The 19226-nt window shown below is 26.4% G+C and overlaps 1 protein-coding gene across 1 annotated transcript in view; it reads right to left on the minus strand.

Moving 5' to 3' along the window:
- The window catches only part of LOC136978204 (KICSTOR complex protein SZT2-like), a 215191-nt gene that overhangs the window by 114813 nt on the left and 81152 nt on the right, over positions 1-19226 (minus strand). Inside the window, 4 exon segments of the mRNA XM_067273857.1 lie at positions 6777-6939; positions 7441-7547; positions 17649-17727; positions 18439-18672. Coding sequence (XP_067129958.1) covers positions 6777-6939; positions 7441-7547; positions 17649-17727; positions 18439-18672 — 583 coding nt within the window.

Here is a 19226-nt window from a genome sequence, read left to right on the forward strand (position 1 = left end):
TTGGTCAGATGATCTTGAAAGCTGTCAATAACCAATACAGACTGCCAACATAACGGTGCACCTGGATGCCAAGAATACACTGACTTCAGCCAATCCATGTAGAGTTCTTTTGTCATCCATTCTTGATCTTGAACTCGTACCAATATTCCAGACAGTAGTGTTTCTGTTGGCAAGATTTTAAGCTTAAAAAATGACGTAAGGTGGGAGCTTGCTTCTGATCAGCGATGATGCACACATTACAGCCAAACACTGCTTTTCTGTTCATGCAGTTTGTGCCAAAACTGTTTTTCACCTGCCAGATTGACTGTAGTGTAACTTGGCATATCAAAGAAGACAGGAGTTTTGTCAGCATTTCCTATTGCCCTTAAATCATAGCCTTGTGTCTTTTCTTAAGCTGAGGACATGTTTCTGAAATGCAAGCAGTTTCTCTTTGTAGGTGTAGGGAATCTTCTGTGCCATTGAAGTTTGACATCGAATCACAAGTTCATGTTGTGCCATAAAACGTCTTACTCAGCCATAACTTCCCTTAAAATTCACCTTTGCAAATTTTCATATTTTGAGTAATCCTTCGGGCTTTGAACTAAATCATTTTAACAGATACAAAAAATCCATTTTCCTGAATATCACAGCTATATCTCAACAGATTTTCTTCCAGATTGGGATATTTTGCAGTCTTTTCATAAAACAATTGCCAATTTTGTGATATTTTCTCAAAAGTATCCTCTGTTTGAATCCAATGCTGCATATTTTTTCATCTACATCAAACTTTCTTCCTGCTGCTCAATTTCCTTCTTCTTGTGCATAATGCACTACTTGCAATTTAAACTTTGCTGTGTAACTCACTCTCATTTGACCCATGTTTAACACACACTGAGCAAGCACTCAACAATAAGCATTAACTATCACTAATCTTAAATGAAATAATGTAGCTCATATTTCATCATACTGTATTAGTATAACAACATATTACTCTAATATAATCTTACATATACATTTGGATAATCCTTTTAATATATTTTATTTCCAGCAATACTAAAAAAATTAATAATTCTTGATTTCAAAATGCTATTTTTGAAATTTTGATCACTACAAAAATAAGTGTCAAGCAAATAGCCAGAATTAATCACATTTGATTATGCAGAATTTTCATAATTTTATAATGTGTTCAAAGCTTCTTGCCCTATTCAATTATTATACTTCTTAAATTTCACAACTTGACAAATGAAAAACTTATCACACAGGATATGTGTTTAGAAGAACATGGCAAAATTAATCATTTTGAATTGTCTTTTTTCTATGCATTTCAAGTCTAAACCCTTCTTCAGTTCTTAACAATTCTTTAAAAAACTGATCCTGAGTAAAGTCACAAGGAAAATATATTTTAATAGTGTATCAACACATGAATGCATATATAATACAATATGCTGAATACTAAATATATGAAATGAAAACCAAAAAATTAAAACCAATGCAAATTTACCTGGGAGAGAATTACAGTTATAGATTTTTATATATCAAAAACTGTGATCTAAAAACTGAAAGTATGAATTAAAATAAAACAATGGGGTTAAAACTATAAAAACTAAATACAGTTGAGTCTGCATAAGTCAACACCCCAAGCAGAAGTGGAAATGTGTCGAGTTATCCGATGTGATGACTAAAGCGAAATTGAAAAAAAAAACACAAAACTACAATTAGGAAAATACAGTAGTGTGTTATACAGTAGTATAGGCTTACAATGCATTCTGTCCTCCATTTACAATTACTCTGTAGATGAAAAACTGAAAAATTTGTTTATTGTTGTTTGTTTTGAGCACTAACTGGCTTGACTTTCTTTTTCAATGATCATGAATGCCTTTAAAACATCATCTTTATAATTGTCAATTGTTGGTAAGTAACGTCTAAGGATTCTTAATGTCTCTAGTGTGAGAAAATGCAAAATTGGATTCTGGTGTGACATTGATGTAGATTGTATATTTTCTTTTTGTTTATCTGTTATTATCTTATACATAAAAATACATAAAATGTTAAGGCATTTTTATTAATATGTATATATATACATTAATTATATATTAATAAATAAATTGACTCCCCTCCCGAAAAAAATGAGTTTGCACCACACATAAAGAGTGAATTCATTTTTTCAGGAGGGGGTGACGACTTATCAGAGTGTGGGACAGCAAAAGTATGTCAACTTATCCAGTGGTGACGAGTTAAACGGTGTCGAGTGAACCGGAGTTTAACATTAATGCCTATGTAAGTCGGCCGGGACCACAGAAAACTGACTACTTAACTGACGGTGTCGAGTTATCCAAGTGTTGACTTATTCGGACTCGACTGTATTTAGTAACTAAAATAATCTTTTAGCTATGCAAAATATTCCAAAGTTTGAAATACTTCTTAAAATTTGAAAAACTTAAAAAAATAAAATGACTTAAAATTATTATGATTTGTAAAACAATAAACCTTTTAAACAATTTAAAGGAAATTTAAAGAAACTATATAAACATATATAAAAAGGATTAAAACCAACAAATAAATAACTCTCTGCACAACTTATTCAATTTAATAGATATTTTTAGATAAAATTAAATAAAAATAATAATAAATAAAAATATTTTCTAAAAAAAATTTCAAATTTAGAAATAAAATCAGTTATAAAGATTATAGAAATGAAGCCTGAACCACTGTCTTTTACTATATTTTTGACAGAGTAAGAGAAGTCAATACATTGGGTATTAGTGTTAAATAGTAGTTTACTTTAATGGACTCTTCAATTAAATTAGTGCATGTTGTCAGATTTCACTTAAAATAAATCCATCATTTAAATTTGTTTTAAAATCTCTTGGAATTTTTATAATTTTTAAATGTTTATGTAATTTTCTTTTAATAATATCTGAACTCTATTTAGTAAAATCTGACAACCACTTTAACACAGTGAACAGCAATGGCAAAATTTGTATTATTATATTTTATTGTACAAATGTGTTCTCTCATCCTGATTTTCAGTTGTCTCCTTATTTCTCCAATAAAATAGAAAGTTGGTTAGCAACTGCAGGAAAATTTATATATCACATTATTGATTAACAAATCTATATCTTTTTATTTTTGTATTATAAAAATTATTATTTAACTGTTTAATTGTTGTGTTATGTAGGTTCAGTTCTAAAACTTAACCAAATAATCTAAAAAATTTTTAAGGTTTTGAATAAATTATGTACTGTACATATGGAACTTTACTATAAATCAGTTCTTTGAAAGTAATTTGTTTATTCATTGTAAAATTTTTAAGCCATTTGTTTTTATTTTTTGGTTTTTTAAAAAATTTTCATATATATTTAGTGTACAACACACTATATATATATATATATAATAATAATAATAATAATATAATATATATTATATAATATATGAAAATGACAAATATATATATATATATTTGTCATTTTCATATGCATTTCAGCATATAAAAACAACAATTCGAAGTGATTAACTTTTTCATGCTCTTCTAAACACATATCTTGTGTCATAAGTCCTACATTTGTTAACTTGTGAGATTTAAGATTTATAAGTTTGTTATTATTATTATTCTCTATATGGATTGCATCCTACTCAGATAATAACAGTGCCAAGTGCTCTTACTGTGCTTATATGCTATTCATATGTCACTGTGTTTAAGATTTTCCTAACTATATGATGTGTGTTTAGTATGGCTGGTTTCTCTAATGAGATGTATTGTTGTGAACATCTAACATTTCCAGACTTTTGTGTAGTGTGTGTAATTGGTATTTTTTATTTCTTTCATTATTCAAATTTATTTAAAAAAAGTTGATAAAATTAAAAAATAAATCATTTTCCTTAATACTTAAACCATGGCAGTATTTAAAGATTTTTTTCAATTATTTGTTTTTGTAATTATTTTTATTTTACTTTTTTAAATAATAATAAATTTTAAAAAATTCTTAACTGCATAGTTTAATTTAAATTATCTATTTTTAAAGAGAAAAAATTATTTGATATAGAAACCTTGTACAAATGAACCTTGCTCATAAATTATCTTTTGAATCCCACCTCTATTGACATAAGACAAGATGATTGACTTTTCCCAGACTCCAAATTCTTAAGCAAAATCATTAGAATTTAGATAAAAATACAGGATTTATAAAAATATAAATGTATATAAATCACACTACATTTGCTTCTTATTAAATCAAGTTTTTTTTACATTAAGTTTTCGTTAATTTTCAGTAATACATTTTTTTAAAAATTTTAATCTTAAATTCAAAACCACTTCACTACTTAACAAAAATTTTGACTCATGAACTTTGAGTTATGATTTTTTTTCTATTATTAAAATATTGTTGTGATTTTCAAGTAAAGAAAATTTTTAAATGAGTTAATAAATAAAAAAATAAAAATTTTTAGAAATAAATAAAATTTGTATGATTAATTACAGTTCTATTTGATATATTAAAATTCATTTACTTATTAAAATTTTTATAATGTTTGAATTTCAATCTTAACTAAAGGTATGATTTAAATATATCAAAATTAATATTAATTTAAAAAATAAATGTAAATGAAAGTGTATAAATTCTGATTTAAAAACTTGATAAGCATAATATCATTTCAATTAACTTAGTTATTTGATATTAACATTTAAAGTTTGAACCAAACTAACAAAAACTAGCACAAAAAAAAACATTATGCTTTGTAATTAAATAGATGAAACTTTTTATTATTTATAAAATATTGTATTGTAAATATATATTATGTATTTACCATCAAATTTAAATATTTTATACTTGATTATATAAGAATTAATATTTGTTTACTTTTATTTTATAAAGTTTTACCACAACTATATGTTTTAAAGTGAATTATTAAATAATATTTGAAAATAATACATCTGTTCAATTTCACCTTGTTGTTAGAAATGCAACAAAATTATTAATCAGCTTTACTTAGTGATAAAAATCAGGGTAGTGTCCAAGTACAAGTGGAAGGAGATAAGTACGAAGATAACATTTGTAAATACAATTCAATAGAAATATTGGAATTGTCTGGATTCTGGATTAAGAAAATTTTTGTAATTTGCAATTACACTTTAAATTTAATCAGAAAATTCCGAATGTAACATTTCAAATAAAAATAAATAATAATAATAATAATTCAAAAAACTTTTTCTAATTATAATTGTGGAAAATTTTTATTTTATTATCATGTTAATTATTTTTTTTATACATTAATAGCTCTTATAATAAAATATGTGTCATCATAATCTTTTTATTATTTTCATTTTTAAGTTTTTGTTATATTTATTAATAATTTTCTTTTTAAAAGTAAAAATATTCCCATCTTGAAAAAATTAGAATTATTAATATTTTTGTATTAATTCTTTTTATTATGTTGCTTTATTCATTTGACTATTCTGAAAAATAATTAAGTAAACAGTGGCATCTTTTGTGAACTATCTAACTTTAATTTGTATTTATAATGATAAAATTCCACAATTTCATACATTTTTGTCATTTATTATTTTAATCTTTCCATACAAAGTATTTTTCTATAAGATATTACAAAATAGTTTTACAATTATGTCATTATTAAGTAATTGATAAAAAGAACTTTTACAGTAATAAATAAAATTAAAATACCAGAATTAGTTTAAACAAACTGTTTCTTAAACAAAACTACACTTCTTTGTTGATTTTATGGAAGGAAATAAGTTGGAGGAGTTGAATCTCACTTTTAAATTAAAGTGAAGAGACTACTACTCCACTTACCCCATACCATTCATTAAATAGGAGAGATGTGTTATAATTATAATCTTAACATTCTATTCAATAATTATATTAGCCTACATTAAAACTGAAAACTACTCTTTAATAAATTAAATAATTAATAATAAGCTTAATATTTTAAAAATAAAAATATTAAACTAAAAGTTGCTGCACTTCTCACATTGAAGACATTTTGCCTCTATATGAGCTGGAAGAGTTAGATCTGGCACAATTTGCACTACATAAAATGTCAAGATCTCCACTTCCAACTCAAACAGGTGCAATCCTTCGTAAAACAGAATAAGTCATTACTTCATAAATTTCAATTCTGAATTAACACCATATAGTTCCAAATATTTTTGCTCACAGGTATAATGTGAAGCTTCAACAAAAATATCTTCTCCTTTTACACCACACTTATAGCTTGTAATCTTCAATATCTGTAATGACAACAGGTGGGTTGTATATATATATGCGTGTGTACACACACACTCCCATCAACTGGACAACTCCATTTTCAGTGCGAGGTTATGATGCAATCAATGTGAGAATGTACAACAACAGTTTTGTCACAGAATTACAAATTTTTATAAATATATAACTTTTTAATTATTACATCTCTCCTATAATATGCAAATTTAATATCATGGATTTTCATTTCCATTTATATTTATGAGAAAAAATAAAAATGTAATGTTTTCCCCCTCCAACTAATTTTGGATTGCACTTATATCATAAAGTTAGGTAGGCAGAGATAATCAAAGAACGGTTTACTAAATGGGGGCAAAGTTCAGTTTACCTATAAAGCGATATACTTCTCCAATATTCAAAAAATAGACAAAATATTTAATATTATATGAACAAACATAAACATTTTTTAAATATTCTGTCATATTTTACATTTTTGTCAATTATTATTTGTGTTTTTCATAAAATATACTTAAAATTAAAAATGTAACATTTTAATATTATGATTTAAATTTTATTACTCACAGACTGAGGAAACTGTTCATAAGTTAATCCATTTAAATGGTTAACACCAGGTGAATTAGGTATAGCAATGCCATTTTGTGGTTCAACCCAACATTCTGTAATTATTTGCAATTCTCCATCTGCTTCAGGAAGTTCAATTTCTATATCTTCATCTTGAGATTGTCTGATCAATTTAAATATTTAATAAATACATTACCATTTATAACATATAAATTTATTAATTATTATTTTTAAATTAGGTACAAAATTTATTAATATATAAAATATACATATGATGTTTACAGTTATAATGAATATAAAAAAGTTCATTGAATTTAAAAAAAAATATAAATCAATTCTAAAACGTGTTATTAAAGTTTTATACTCTTGAATAATAATGACAAGGCTAATAAAAAAAACATTTAAAATATTTTAATAATAATTTTAGGTTTGTAACTAATCTAACAGTTAAACTTTAATTTTGTAATGACTTTTATTTGTTATCAATACTGACATCATAAGGGAGTGTTGCTAAATTTTTTTAAGTGCTGATTAAATAAAACTGACAAACAATTATTATCAATATTCTACTTTGTTCAATAATAACGACAAATTTGATAAATGGTAAACGACTTTTCAAAACTTGTATTTAATATAAATTTATAAATATATTTATAAAACTTACAAATCTTTTATTGTAGTATTTGTATGTGGAGGAAAAATAATATATTGAATCACACAAGGATGCAAATCTTCAACCAATAAGTCATCATCTCCTTTATCTGAAGAAAACTATTGAAATAAAATGTTAAAAGTTAAAATATACTTGTTTATACAATATAAAGTATTAAATATCACAAAGCTTTCAACATCATTCAAATTAATCATTAAAAAAATGCATATAACCATAATGTATTAATATTAAGCACACACACTATTAATTAAAGAGTAAATGAAAAAGATAATTATATAAAATAATTAGTAATTTACTAAGAAGCTTCATTTAATATATTTAATGAAATGCTTAATACTAAATTAAATGAAATATTTATGTAAACTGTTGAAATTATCTGACTAAGGAATTTTCAATTTATGCTAATACAGTGAAACCTCAAGCTACAAACACCCCTGTTTATGAACAAATTTTTGGACATCATATTTGCCCCAGTTTATGTACAATACAGGTTTCCGAACAAGCTACTCAGCACAGACGACCACCAATGGTCAACTACCTATACTTTCTACGCTAAAGAAAGTCGATGACCTAACCAATCAACGACAAGACTACCAATTCAGTAGTGATACTGAAATTCACCTCACATGTCATTAAACATCGCATGAACCATCAATGATGATGTTATTCAAATTATATTTCAATGCACATGTGGGTAAGATATGACTTCTGGTTTTTGGTATACACCACAATTCAATTTAAATCAAATATATTAATAAAAACTGCATTAATTTACATTCACATAAAATAAATAATATCCAAAAATTCATATTTAAAGGTACTTAACACAAATTAAATAACAAAAATTTATTATTATATCATATATTATAATATTAATGTTTAATATAATATGTATTAATACTAGGTAGCCAGTTAATTAAAAATAATAATTAAAATTCTTGTTTTTACACTGAAACTAAACTTAAAAATAAAATCAATTAATTAATTAATTTTAATTTAAATCAAAGCAATTGAAATGTAACATTTTGAAAAGTGTGGATAAAGTATTTGTTGTCTATCTTGATTCATTGGTTATATTTCCAACTCCAACTTCCAACTTCCTGGATGAAAATCCAGGAAGTTGGAGTTGAGTCTCTGTTTATAGTATTTTGTAAAATGTTAGTTTCAATTTCAGTTTGCAATGACAAAATATTTTGCTTTTAATATATATATATATTAAAAGCAAAATATTATATATATATATATATATATATATATAAAATGGATATAAATATAGATATAGATAATATTACATTATATATTAATAATATTGCATTTGTAGACATTTTTTATGCATGAAATGCTGCTAAAAAGGCAAAACAGGCTTTGTTTTGGAAATCGAGAGTGAATTAATCCATTTTACATTGTTTCTTACAAGTAAATTTATTTTGGTTTGAGAACAAATTGGTTTCTGAACAACTTTTAGGAATGAATTAAGTTTGTAAACAGAGTTTGACTATAAATCGCACATCATCTATATATTACACTTTTATAAAGAGTTGTAATTCTCAATGAAAATTGAAAATATTTTTTACTTTTATTAAAAAAAATTTTCAATTATTTTCAAAAAATTTTTTAAATATGTTTTTATATTTATAGATAAATTCAAAGCATTAAAATATTTTTAAGATTTTTAAACATTTTTATAAGAATATTTGGAATATTATATCTGGAATCATTTATTATAAAAATATAGTTTAAAAAATTTTAAAAAGAATTGTCCAAATATATTTCAGAAAGAATATTTCTAATGTTTAGATTGAAATAAATTGTAAAAAATCTTACAAAGCATAATTGAATTTCTGCTTTAGATCTTATTAATATAGCGGGTGATCAGTTAACGAACATAATCTGTTCCGAGACTTTGTTTGCTATCCGAATTGTTCATTAACAGATTATCGATTTACCATAGGTTTTTATGGGAATTTGATTAATTCGTTCTGGAGACCCCAAAAACTAAAAGATATATACTTTCTTACTATGTTTATTTATATGTAATAATAAAAATACATATATACACAGTCTTTCATTTTTATTAGTCATGTTTTTTTTGTTTGTGGGGTTAAAGAATCTGTCTAATGTCAATTGCTTTTCTCTCTTCTTCAGAATTTTTCAGAAGTAATTAATTAATAGCATTGTAATTGTAGAGAATTCCAAGCCTATTAACCTCAACCTGGTTTGTATGCCAATTTAAGACCATTGATCTGACATTCCCCACTTCTTCAAAAGATCTTTAATTAATAGCAGATATCAGCATTAATCCTCTTTTTCAGAAGAAAACGTATCTCGCCAAGTTTCTCGGTGTTCTTCATTCAAGAGTTTTTGGTGTTCTTCTGTCATCAGATCTGTTTAAGGCTCCATTATAAGCACTTTAATGTTTTTTATTTCTCAGATGTGATTTTTGTTACTCCTTTAGCTATTTGATTCTTCTTGATTATACTGTATCTTTCTTAGATAAGATTGAACTCCACCCTATTGTAGATTTGTTCAAGCCATACTGCCCAGTAACATCAGACATCTTCTGCCCACTCTCTACCTTTGCTATTATACTCTCACCTTTCGAAAATAAAAACTGACGCAAAACTTAACAAGTGCCTGCCTGACAGTCTCATGAATACTATCAAAAAATTGTTTCTGTCAGAAAAATAAAAGGCTGGAATTACAAGAGAGTATTTCAAAGCTTGAGGAATACTATCTGATCAGTATATATCGGATTGAGTGTCAATGTCGATGTCTCCCGCGCTCCGAAAAGTTTTGAATTGTTACCTGAAGACAAAGGAAAATCAACCGGTATTTGCTATTTCTGTTGCTTCTTTTTATGTTTGTTCAGTGAAGTGTTCGTTATCCGATTTGTTCGTTAACCAATCACCCACTGTAATTTGTTCTGTAAGAAATTATTATATTACTTAAAAATAAATTACATCAAATTATTTTTTTACAAAAGCTTTATATAAATTAAAATAACATTTTTCAATATGTACTATTAAAACAAAATTAATAAATCATTCTTCATAATCCATAAATGGAAAAAAAAATGATATCTTATTGTACAAAAACATAGTCTTGTCAATAAATGTCCTTGTACAATATAGAAGTAACAATCAAGGCTGTATTATTAGGCAATGTTTCAGCAGTATGGTCCATGACCATCCCAATCCCACCTAATTGAGTTTCTATAGCTGCAAGATCACAAGCAAGCTTCCAATATCTGCCTGTCATCAATTTACCAGTTATATCAGTTCCAAGGAGGAGTTCAATTGGTCCACTCTCAAGATCAGTCAACTCAATACCATATCTTTTAAGCTCCTGAAACCTGAACCTTTTTTTACAGATGTAGTATGTAGTCCTACAAATAATAGACTGACCAAATAACAGTAAACAAAAACTGAAACTGTACAATAGTGAAACTAACACCTCTATATGACCAAGAACTGACCAAGAACATCAAAATGGCAATTATACAATCCTGATAAATTGGACAAAAACACAGTAAAAACATCATGATCACAAATATCAGAATCAGCTCCTCCAAATAGTGAATGTTGGAGAGCTTTGTTTTCTAATAGATTTATAACCTACTTTCTTGGCTGTAGAATTCAATACATAGGAATATTGAGAACAAGCATCTATTATCACACAAACAGTATGTTGAATTCTATGTTGACTTCTCAACAAATTTTGCAACATCACACAAAGAATTTGTAAAATTAGCAAGTGCTTCATCTTGCTGTGTTGGTAGTTCTCTAGCTGTTCCCTCTTCAACACGACAAACTTGAACCCCCAGAAAACTTCTACACAGAGTTAAATGATGTCATTTGTTGCAAATCAAGCAACTCATCTTATCATCTTACTATATGCACTTTCTTCAAACAAAGAAAACAAGAATGTGCCTTTTCCACAGCATCTTGTCTTTCTTGTAATATTTTTCAAACTTCCCTACAGTCTTCTGACTTATGGTGTTGAGAACAAAATATGCATATCTTCTGAAATCCTTCTTTGGAAAAAGCAAACAAATTAGCTGTGGAGACTATCAATGATAATTTATCTCTCTTAGAATTATTATTCTCTCATCTATTATTAGAACACTCAGTTGAAATGAATGCATGGCCCTTTGATGGCTAACTGTATCCTCTCTTCTCCTTCAACTTCATCTTGAAGTAAACTTAGTAGATGATCAAGATCAGTCCTACATGATGAGTTTGTGGACATTCCTTGGTTACAAGAATGATCATCTTGAATTGTTTCTTTTCTAGATCTACAATGAGCTGACCAAAATCTTTTCCAAGCATGAAGTATCTCACAACTCAACTAGTGGATATAACATTGCTGCATACTTATCTCTTGCAACCTCCAACATTTCTAATAACTTTGATTGTAACTTTGTTTCCAATTGATCATAAAGTTTTCTTAGAGCATTCCCTTTAACTGAATTATTTTTCGGTAATACTAGAGAAAGAAGATCTCAAACATATACTTCTATAAGTAATTCTTCTCTCCCAAAATGGACTTTTAATTGTCTTATAGCCTTGTATAGTCTTGTAGCTCTCTCCATTGGAAGGAAAATTCTTAATTAATTCTTCGGCTGGTATTCTCTTCCCCATACCTTGAGATAAATAAACAAATTTATCATGGCTGTCTAAATTTGGATCTCCATCAATTTTCTGGAACTGTCCACAGAATCCTAACCATTTCTTCATATTACCATCAAATAAGGGTAATTTTAACTTCAGATAACAGAATAACAAACTTTGCATTACTCATTTGTAATGATGAAGGAACAAGTATATTAAAATGAACAGAATTCTCTACTTTTGCTTTAAGACTACTCATTTTACTCTCAAAAGTCTCCACCTATCAATATATGTTTCCAATTCATCTATTTCTCACTCAATAATATCATCATCCTCAGTGAAAAGTATTTCTCTAACTTGATTCTCAATCATTAGCATCAATTTCACCTTTTGTTCAAATAGGCTTAACTTTATAAGTTTTTCATTATCTGATAACTTGGCTTCTTTCTCGTATTCATTACATGCTTTTATACACATACTTTTCTGCTGCTTCCAAGCAACTTTTACCTATCTACATTTAAAACAAATAAAACTCACTTTGCAGCCAAATCTGTTGCAAATGCCAGTTGATTGATTTACTATTATTATTATTTTTTTTTTTATCAGCTCTCCTCAAATTTTTTCTAAATTCTAAAACAAAAAAAACCTCCTACTTTTAATCTGGTTATCATAGTAACTACAAATCTTCAAACAGTTAATAATTCTGACATACGCTGTATGTAATTCTTTGTAAAATTCTAATATTACAGTCCATTTCAAAATTATAAACGCACCCAACATTTTTCAATAACAAAAACATTAACTATAGTGATATTTAATAAACATTTAACTATTTAAACATTTAACTATATAAACATTTAAATATTTAAAAAACATTAACTATAGTGATATAGTATTTATTATATTAGTACGTTGTTTACAACATAAATTTAAACATTTTCTGAAATTTTTAGAGCAATCTGACAATTACAAAAAAAAATATTATCACAGATTTTCAAATTTTGAGTGTTTCAAAAGTATAAACACAGGTGCATAAAATTAGTATAATAATTTTTTTATTAATTATTGGTTTAATTAGTTGTCACTAGAGGGAAGTATAACTCATTATTAAAAATGTGGCACCAATTTTAAATGGTTTTTTTGTGATTTAAAACAATGTCTTGTGGAAAAACACTGAGTTGGAAATACGTGAAATTTACCAACTAAAAGGATCAGAACAATCTCTAAGACAAATTTCGGCCGCTATAAATCGAACTACATGTGCTGTGAGAAATATATTAACTCAGGGTAAAAATTATAGCAGAAATAAGTGATGTGAAAGGCCTAAACTCCTTACACATAGAAACGAAAGAAAGATTTTTCAGCTACTGACAATCAACAAGTTGTCTGTCAGAGAAGCAGCATCAACATTGCCAATTTCAGTTTCACTAGCAACTTTATGGAGATATATGCATAATCATAAAAATGCCAAATTTACAAAATTGGCTGACAAACCAAAATTAACACAACTGCACAAAACAGCTAGATTAAAGTGGGCCAAAGACAAGATGACATGGAAAGAGAAGTGGAAACAAATAGTCTTTTCAGATGAAAAAAAGTGGAATTTGGATGGACCTGATGGTTATAGTCACTACTGGTATGATTTGAGGAAGAACGAAGAAGTCAGAATGAGCAGACAGCAAGGTGGAGGATCTGTGATGGTATGGGCAGGATTTGGATGGAAGGTAAACAAATATTGTATTTATAGAAAGTAGAATGAATTCAGAATAGTGTCAAGAACTGTTGTATCAAAATTTAATAACTTTTGGATCACTTATTGGGGGCGAAAACTGGCAATTCCAACAGTGTAATGTTGCCATTCATACATCAAAGTCAACTAAAAATTGGTTTACTGAAAAAAAAAATTAATGTAATTGATTGGCCATCACGAAGCCCTGATGGGAACCCGATAGAGATGTTTGGGGCATTATGAGTCAAGATGACTCATATGGTCAAAACAGATAATACAATACTGTAAATGAACTGAAATTAGCTATCATGGATTGTTGGGAAAATATTAAACAAAATCAACTTTAAAAACTAATAAAAATGTATGCCTGATAGAGTATTTGAACTAATTAAATCAAATGGTGGATCTACAAAATATTGAAACATCACAAATCATTTTTTGTGCATATGTGTTTATACTTTTGAAACAATCAAAAATTGAAAATCTGTGATAATTTTTTTTGTAATTGTCAGCTTGCTCTAAAAATTTCAGAAAATGTTTAAATTGATGTTGTAAACAATATATTAATATAATAAATATTACAATTGTTAATGTTTTTGTTATTGAAAAAAGTTGGGTGTGTTTATAATTTTGAAATGGACTGTAATGACATTCCTATGTATGGCTTAATTTTTTAAAATTCACTTACAGTAGACTGCTATTAAAAAAGTGGTATGTATTGAAATTAAATAACATGTTAAGATGTGTAAAAGTCTGATAGTTTATAAGTAAAGAAATAAAATTACTGTTAATTTTTAAAATGTAAAAAAACACATCTATTTTAGATAATTGGATTTTAAAAAATCAAAACAAATAAAAATTTAAATCATAATATAAATGAGCAAGTATTTAGTGTGACATTGTCACAATGCCGGACTACAATTTTTAATCATATTTTTAATTTATTTAATTTAAAATATATGCTCTCTGCTTCAAATTACCGTATTTTACGAACTATAAGACACTACGGACTATAAGACGCACCTTAATTTTTAAGCAATTTTTTTTAAAAATACCTATAAGACACTACAGACTGTAAGACACATCTGAATTTTGGAGGCAATTTTTCGAAGAAAAAAGTGAGTCTTATAGTCCGTAAAATATGGTAGTACTTTCATCTATCTAACTCCATTCTCGAGATTACGGAAAGATAAATGGATGGACAATAGTGGGAATTTATAGGTCTACAATTTTTTAAATTGCAGCCCAATAAAAGATATAAAAATTTTATGCAAAGAACTGTTTTTTTACATATTTTATTGTATAGTACATACAAAATTAAATATATGTAGACTGGAAAAGCTAAATAATCTAAGTACCTAAAAGTACTTTTTGGGAAAAAGGAAAACATTGTCTAAAGCAAGTAGAGGAAATGTTTATTTCTATAAACATGAAACTCTTCAGAAACATGAAGGAAAAGAAAGGAAAACATGGAGGAAAGCTGCTCAAAGAAAAGTTTTTTTGTTTAAATACAATAGAAAATGTTCACTAAAAAGATAAACAATGGAAATGATCTATATCCACAAGGTACAAAATTTGTAAAGATTTACTTCTATAGTCATTATTTTCTTAAGATAGCATTGAAAAAATTTTCTATTATCTTCCTCTATAAATTTTAGCATAGCACAAATATCTTTCTTCTTGTTGTCAATCAGTGGTTGTACACCTGTTAAACCCAATAGCTCTGCTGACTTGACATCTTGGAGAGTTATTCTTCTCTTAAACAAATGGCATTTCTCCCACCCTATTAAGTCAGTGAAGCTCTTTTCATAGAAAACCCAACCAAGATCTTCTTTGGTCACTAACAGTCATGATACTTTTTATTTAAAAATCACTTATAATACAAAATTTTTTTAAAATTTTACAAGCAAATACAATTCTGTTCGGCACATAGATCAACTAGTATGCAGACAGCCTCTGATTATACTCTAAGCCCCATCTATTGATGTATTGATCTATTAAAATGAAAATGAAAGGTATAGGCACTGCATTGGCCTTGCAAAATAGATTATTTTGTTCAATAATTGTAATTTTGTAACAGAGAGTAATTAAATAAAATTATCTCCCATTACAAGAAGCAACCATTCTTCTAGGAAAATTGGTTCTAAAACAGTGATTAGTCTCTGAAACAGTGAGAACGCATGTTCTAACCTAACCTAACCTATTCTAATAAATTGCCATAATTATTGCCAACCAAATTATTAGAATAGGGGTAATTTATTAGAATAGGTTAGGTTAGGTTGGAACGTGCATCCCCACTGTTTCGTGTTATGGTGCCACCATGTTCGCTACCATAGGTAACATTAACCAGAAAATTTTCTTCTTTAATATTTAATAAAATTGACAGTAATAAAACTATTTTAAACTGTTAAACTTATAATTCATGCACTTCAGAAATCGAAAACAATAGCAAACATTCTTTTTAGAGGGTCTTTAAATATTATATTTTTGTTATAATGAGATGAGTTTTCATTCTCTTTAAATGTGTACTTATCACATTTATATAGAATTAACTAGCTATGGTTCTTACAAAGAATTTCTCATGTTTATGAATTATAATGATTATAAAATACAAGATAACACTAAAATTACTCTAAATTAAATTTAGTAAGAACAAACATTATTATTAAAACCAAGTTTACTCAATCATAAATGTTTTCTGAAAAGTGCTATCATCATCTTCAAAAAAGTATCATATATTTAAAACATTCAATTAAATGATTTTGTATCTGATGATTTTGTAATTTTATTCAAAATTTAAATTTACATTGTTAAAATATTTTATAAACATCATTTCATATATAATGTTTATAAAGCATTAAAGTAAAATAGCATATCTAATATTTTTCAGGTTTAAAAAGATAATTGAAACTTCTTACTACTATTGAAGATTTAAAAAAAATAAAAAATAAAAAAATAAATTCATTTCTTCTTATAACATGATTCATATTTTCTAAATATCTTTTGATGATTTTTGAGTTAAAGACTTAACAGAATTTACTTCTATATTTACAATAATCTTTTTACATTTTTTCTCTCCATTTATTGTATTAAGTTTTTTTATTTGTTCTTAAACTGATCATTCAAGTATTCTTTTACAAAATTTTTATCTATTAAATATAGCTAAATATTGCAAGCTTTTGTTAAATAAAATCTTTATAAATTTAAATTTAAAAAATTTTTATCCAGTAAGATAAAAATTCAGCTTTAATTTACATTTCAAGCCTTTTCACAACAATAAGCCTTTTATGTTTTATGAACTATTTTCTGTCAGGTTAAAATTATAAAATAAAAATGACTATAAATATCTTCCACAAGAGCCGAATTATCGGGCTAGAGTTGGCTATAATAAATAAATAATTAATAACACAATTTGGCACTAGAGCTTGGCGTTAGGCGCCATCTCTTACTAAACTTAATAATTATAATTAAATTAAATAAATAATTTTAATAATTTGGAACTGGAGGAAAAGAAATCGGCCCGAAGCGGGACTCGAACCCGCAACTTCTGCTATCCGTGCAGACACGTTACCAGTTACGCTACCCGGACCTTCAGTCCGATCGCCTCCTCCAGTATATATAAGCTAACATGACAACCATCGCTTTGTAACGGGTTAGTTGTTATTTATTTAGACTATAAATATGTTTGCATAAATAATTTTTAATTATCTTATTTTTCTCTCATTTTAATAAAAGGGATAATCAAATAATTAAAAGTAAAATAAAACAAATTAATAATAAACCATAATAAAATAACAAAAACTTTAAATAATTCTGAAATAAAATGCTTAAATATATATTATCAAAAAGTTATATTTAACCTTCATGTCAATTTCATGGACCATGTTGATTATTCCAGAATTAGAATGAGCAAAATGAAAACCTTCCTGCAATCGCATCCTGAAATGTAAATTTTTGAAAAAATTAATTAATACATAATAATTAACAACTCATAAACATACCTATAATAAAGTATGCATTAAAAATGCCTTCTACATTTATTATTGTATATATTGATTTTATTATATTTATAAATGTTGATATTATAAAAGTATGAAAAAGAATTACTGTATTTTATGGCATACCCTCATTTCAGCAGAGAATATTTAACAAATAAAGTATTTGGTGTATTTAATCCATCCTGTGCCTTTAGAATTCAGCTACAAAGTTGTTTTTAATATATTCTAGTTAAAAACGTTAAAACAGAATATACACTTATGTTGGATACATAATTATGATAGTAGCATTAGTATATTAATATAGCAGTGAATTACTGCACTCTTTTTAAAAAGCACAGACTTGTTATTAAATAAATGATCCTGTTTAGCATCTTGTGTTTATTTTTTGGTAATATGCATATCTTAGGCACCTCTATTCTTTTTAATTTCATAATTCAGTACAAAAAAGTACAGACTTATGAAATTTTATAAAGTTGCAATTTCACTGTTGGGAAGTATATTTTAACATTTATAAAAATGCAGATTTAAAATATTCATAAAATTGTAAAAATAATCTTTATCAATTTGTTTTTAAATCTGTACATCCACTAATATCATTATACTAGGATAAAATATTGATAATATACTCATATTTATTTTAATAAATACTTACTGAATAATAGTTGAAAGTAATTGAGCTACTACATTCATAGATATTGAGTAACTCAGATCATTCTGTAAAGTCCAAATCCATCGCTGATGATAAAGGTAACGACTGAGAGTAACCAGCATATCTACAGCAACTTGATCAGAATGATTATTAAAAGAAGGAAATCTTTGATTTGTAAATTGAGTGTTCATTTGACTTGATATAGAATGTGTAAAGTCAGAAGGCATTTTCAAGTATCTGAAAATGTAATGTAAAATAAGATAATATATTATTAAATATAATGTATTGTATATATCATATTATTTAAAAATTTATAATCAAAAATTAAAATTAAAATTTGTCATTTAAATCACATATAAGTGTGCATCTTTACAATAATTAAAATGTAATTGCAATTGATATTTATGAACAAAATGTGTTTTAAAAATTTACTGAATAAATTTTTAATGTTCATTTCTGTAATACTTGAATAAGTTATCTTCAAAAAATTTAGTAAATTATATCTCCTTTTTTATACAATTAATTTCTTGTTGTGTTCTTGTTTTTGCACTGAGCATACATATTGCTTTTACAAAATCAACATGGTATCATTGTACCCTTCAGTACTGCAATTTAAAGTCATTATGCTAGCAAATGCCATGATTATTAGGAAGGGTCTCTCAACTCCACAAGTACTGGTTTTGTGTGAAGCAATGCTATTCAATACAGAAAATAAACTTTCATTTTAGTGGAAATATCTATATCTAAAAGCAAAATGTACCAATATGCTTACTCCTCTCTGCGACACTAGC

Source organism: Centruroides vittatus, unplaced genomic scaffold (assembly GCF_030686945.1).
Source record: "Centruroides vittatus isolate TY-2023 unplaced genomic scaffold, ASM3068694v2 contig_5, whole genome shotgun sequence".
Taxonomy (NCBI): Eukaryota; Metazoa; Arthropoda; class Arachnida; order Scorpiones; family Buthidae; genus Centruroides; species Centruroides vittatus.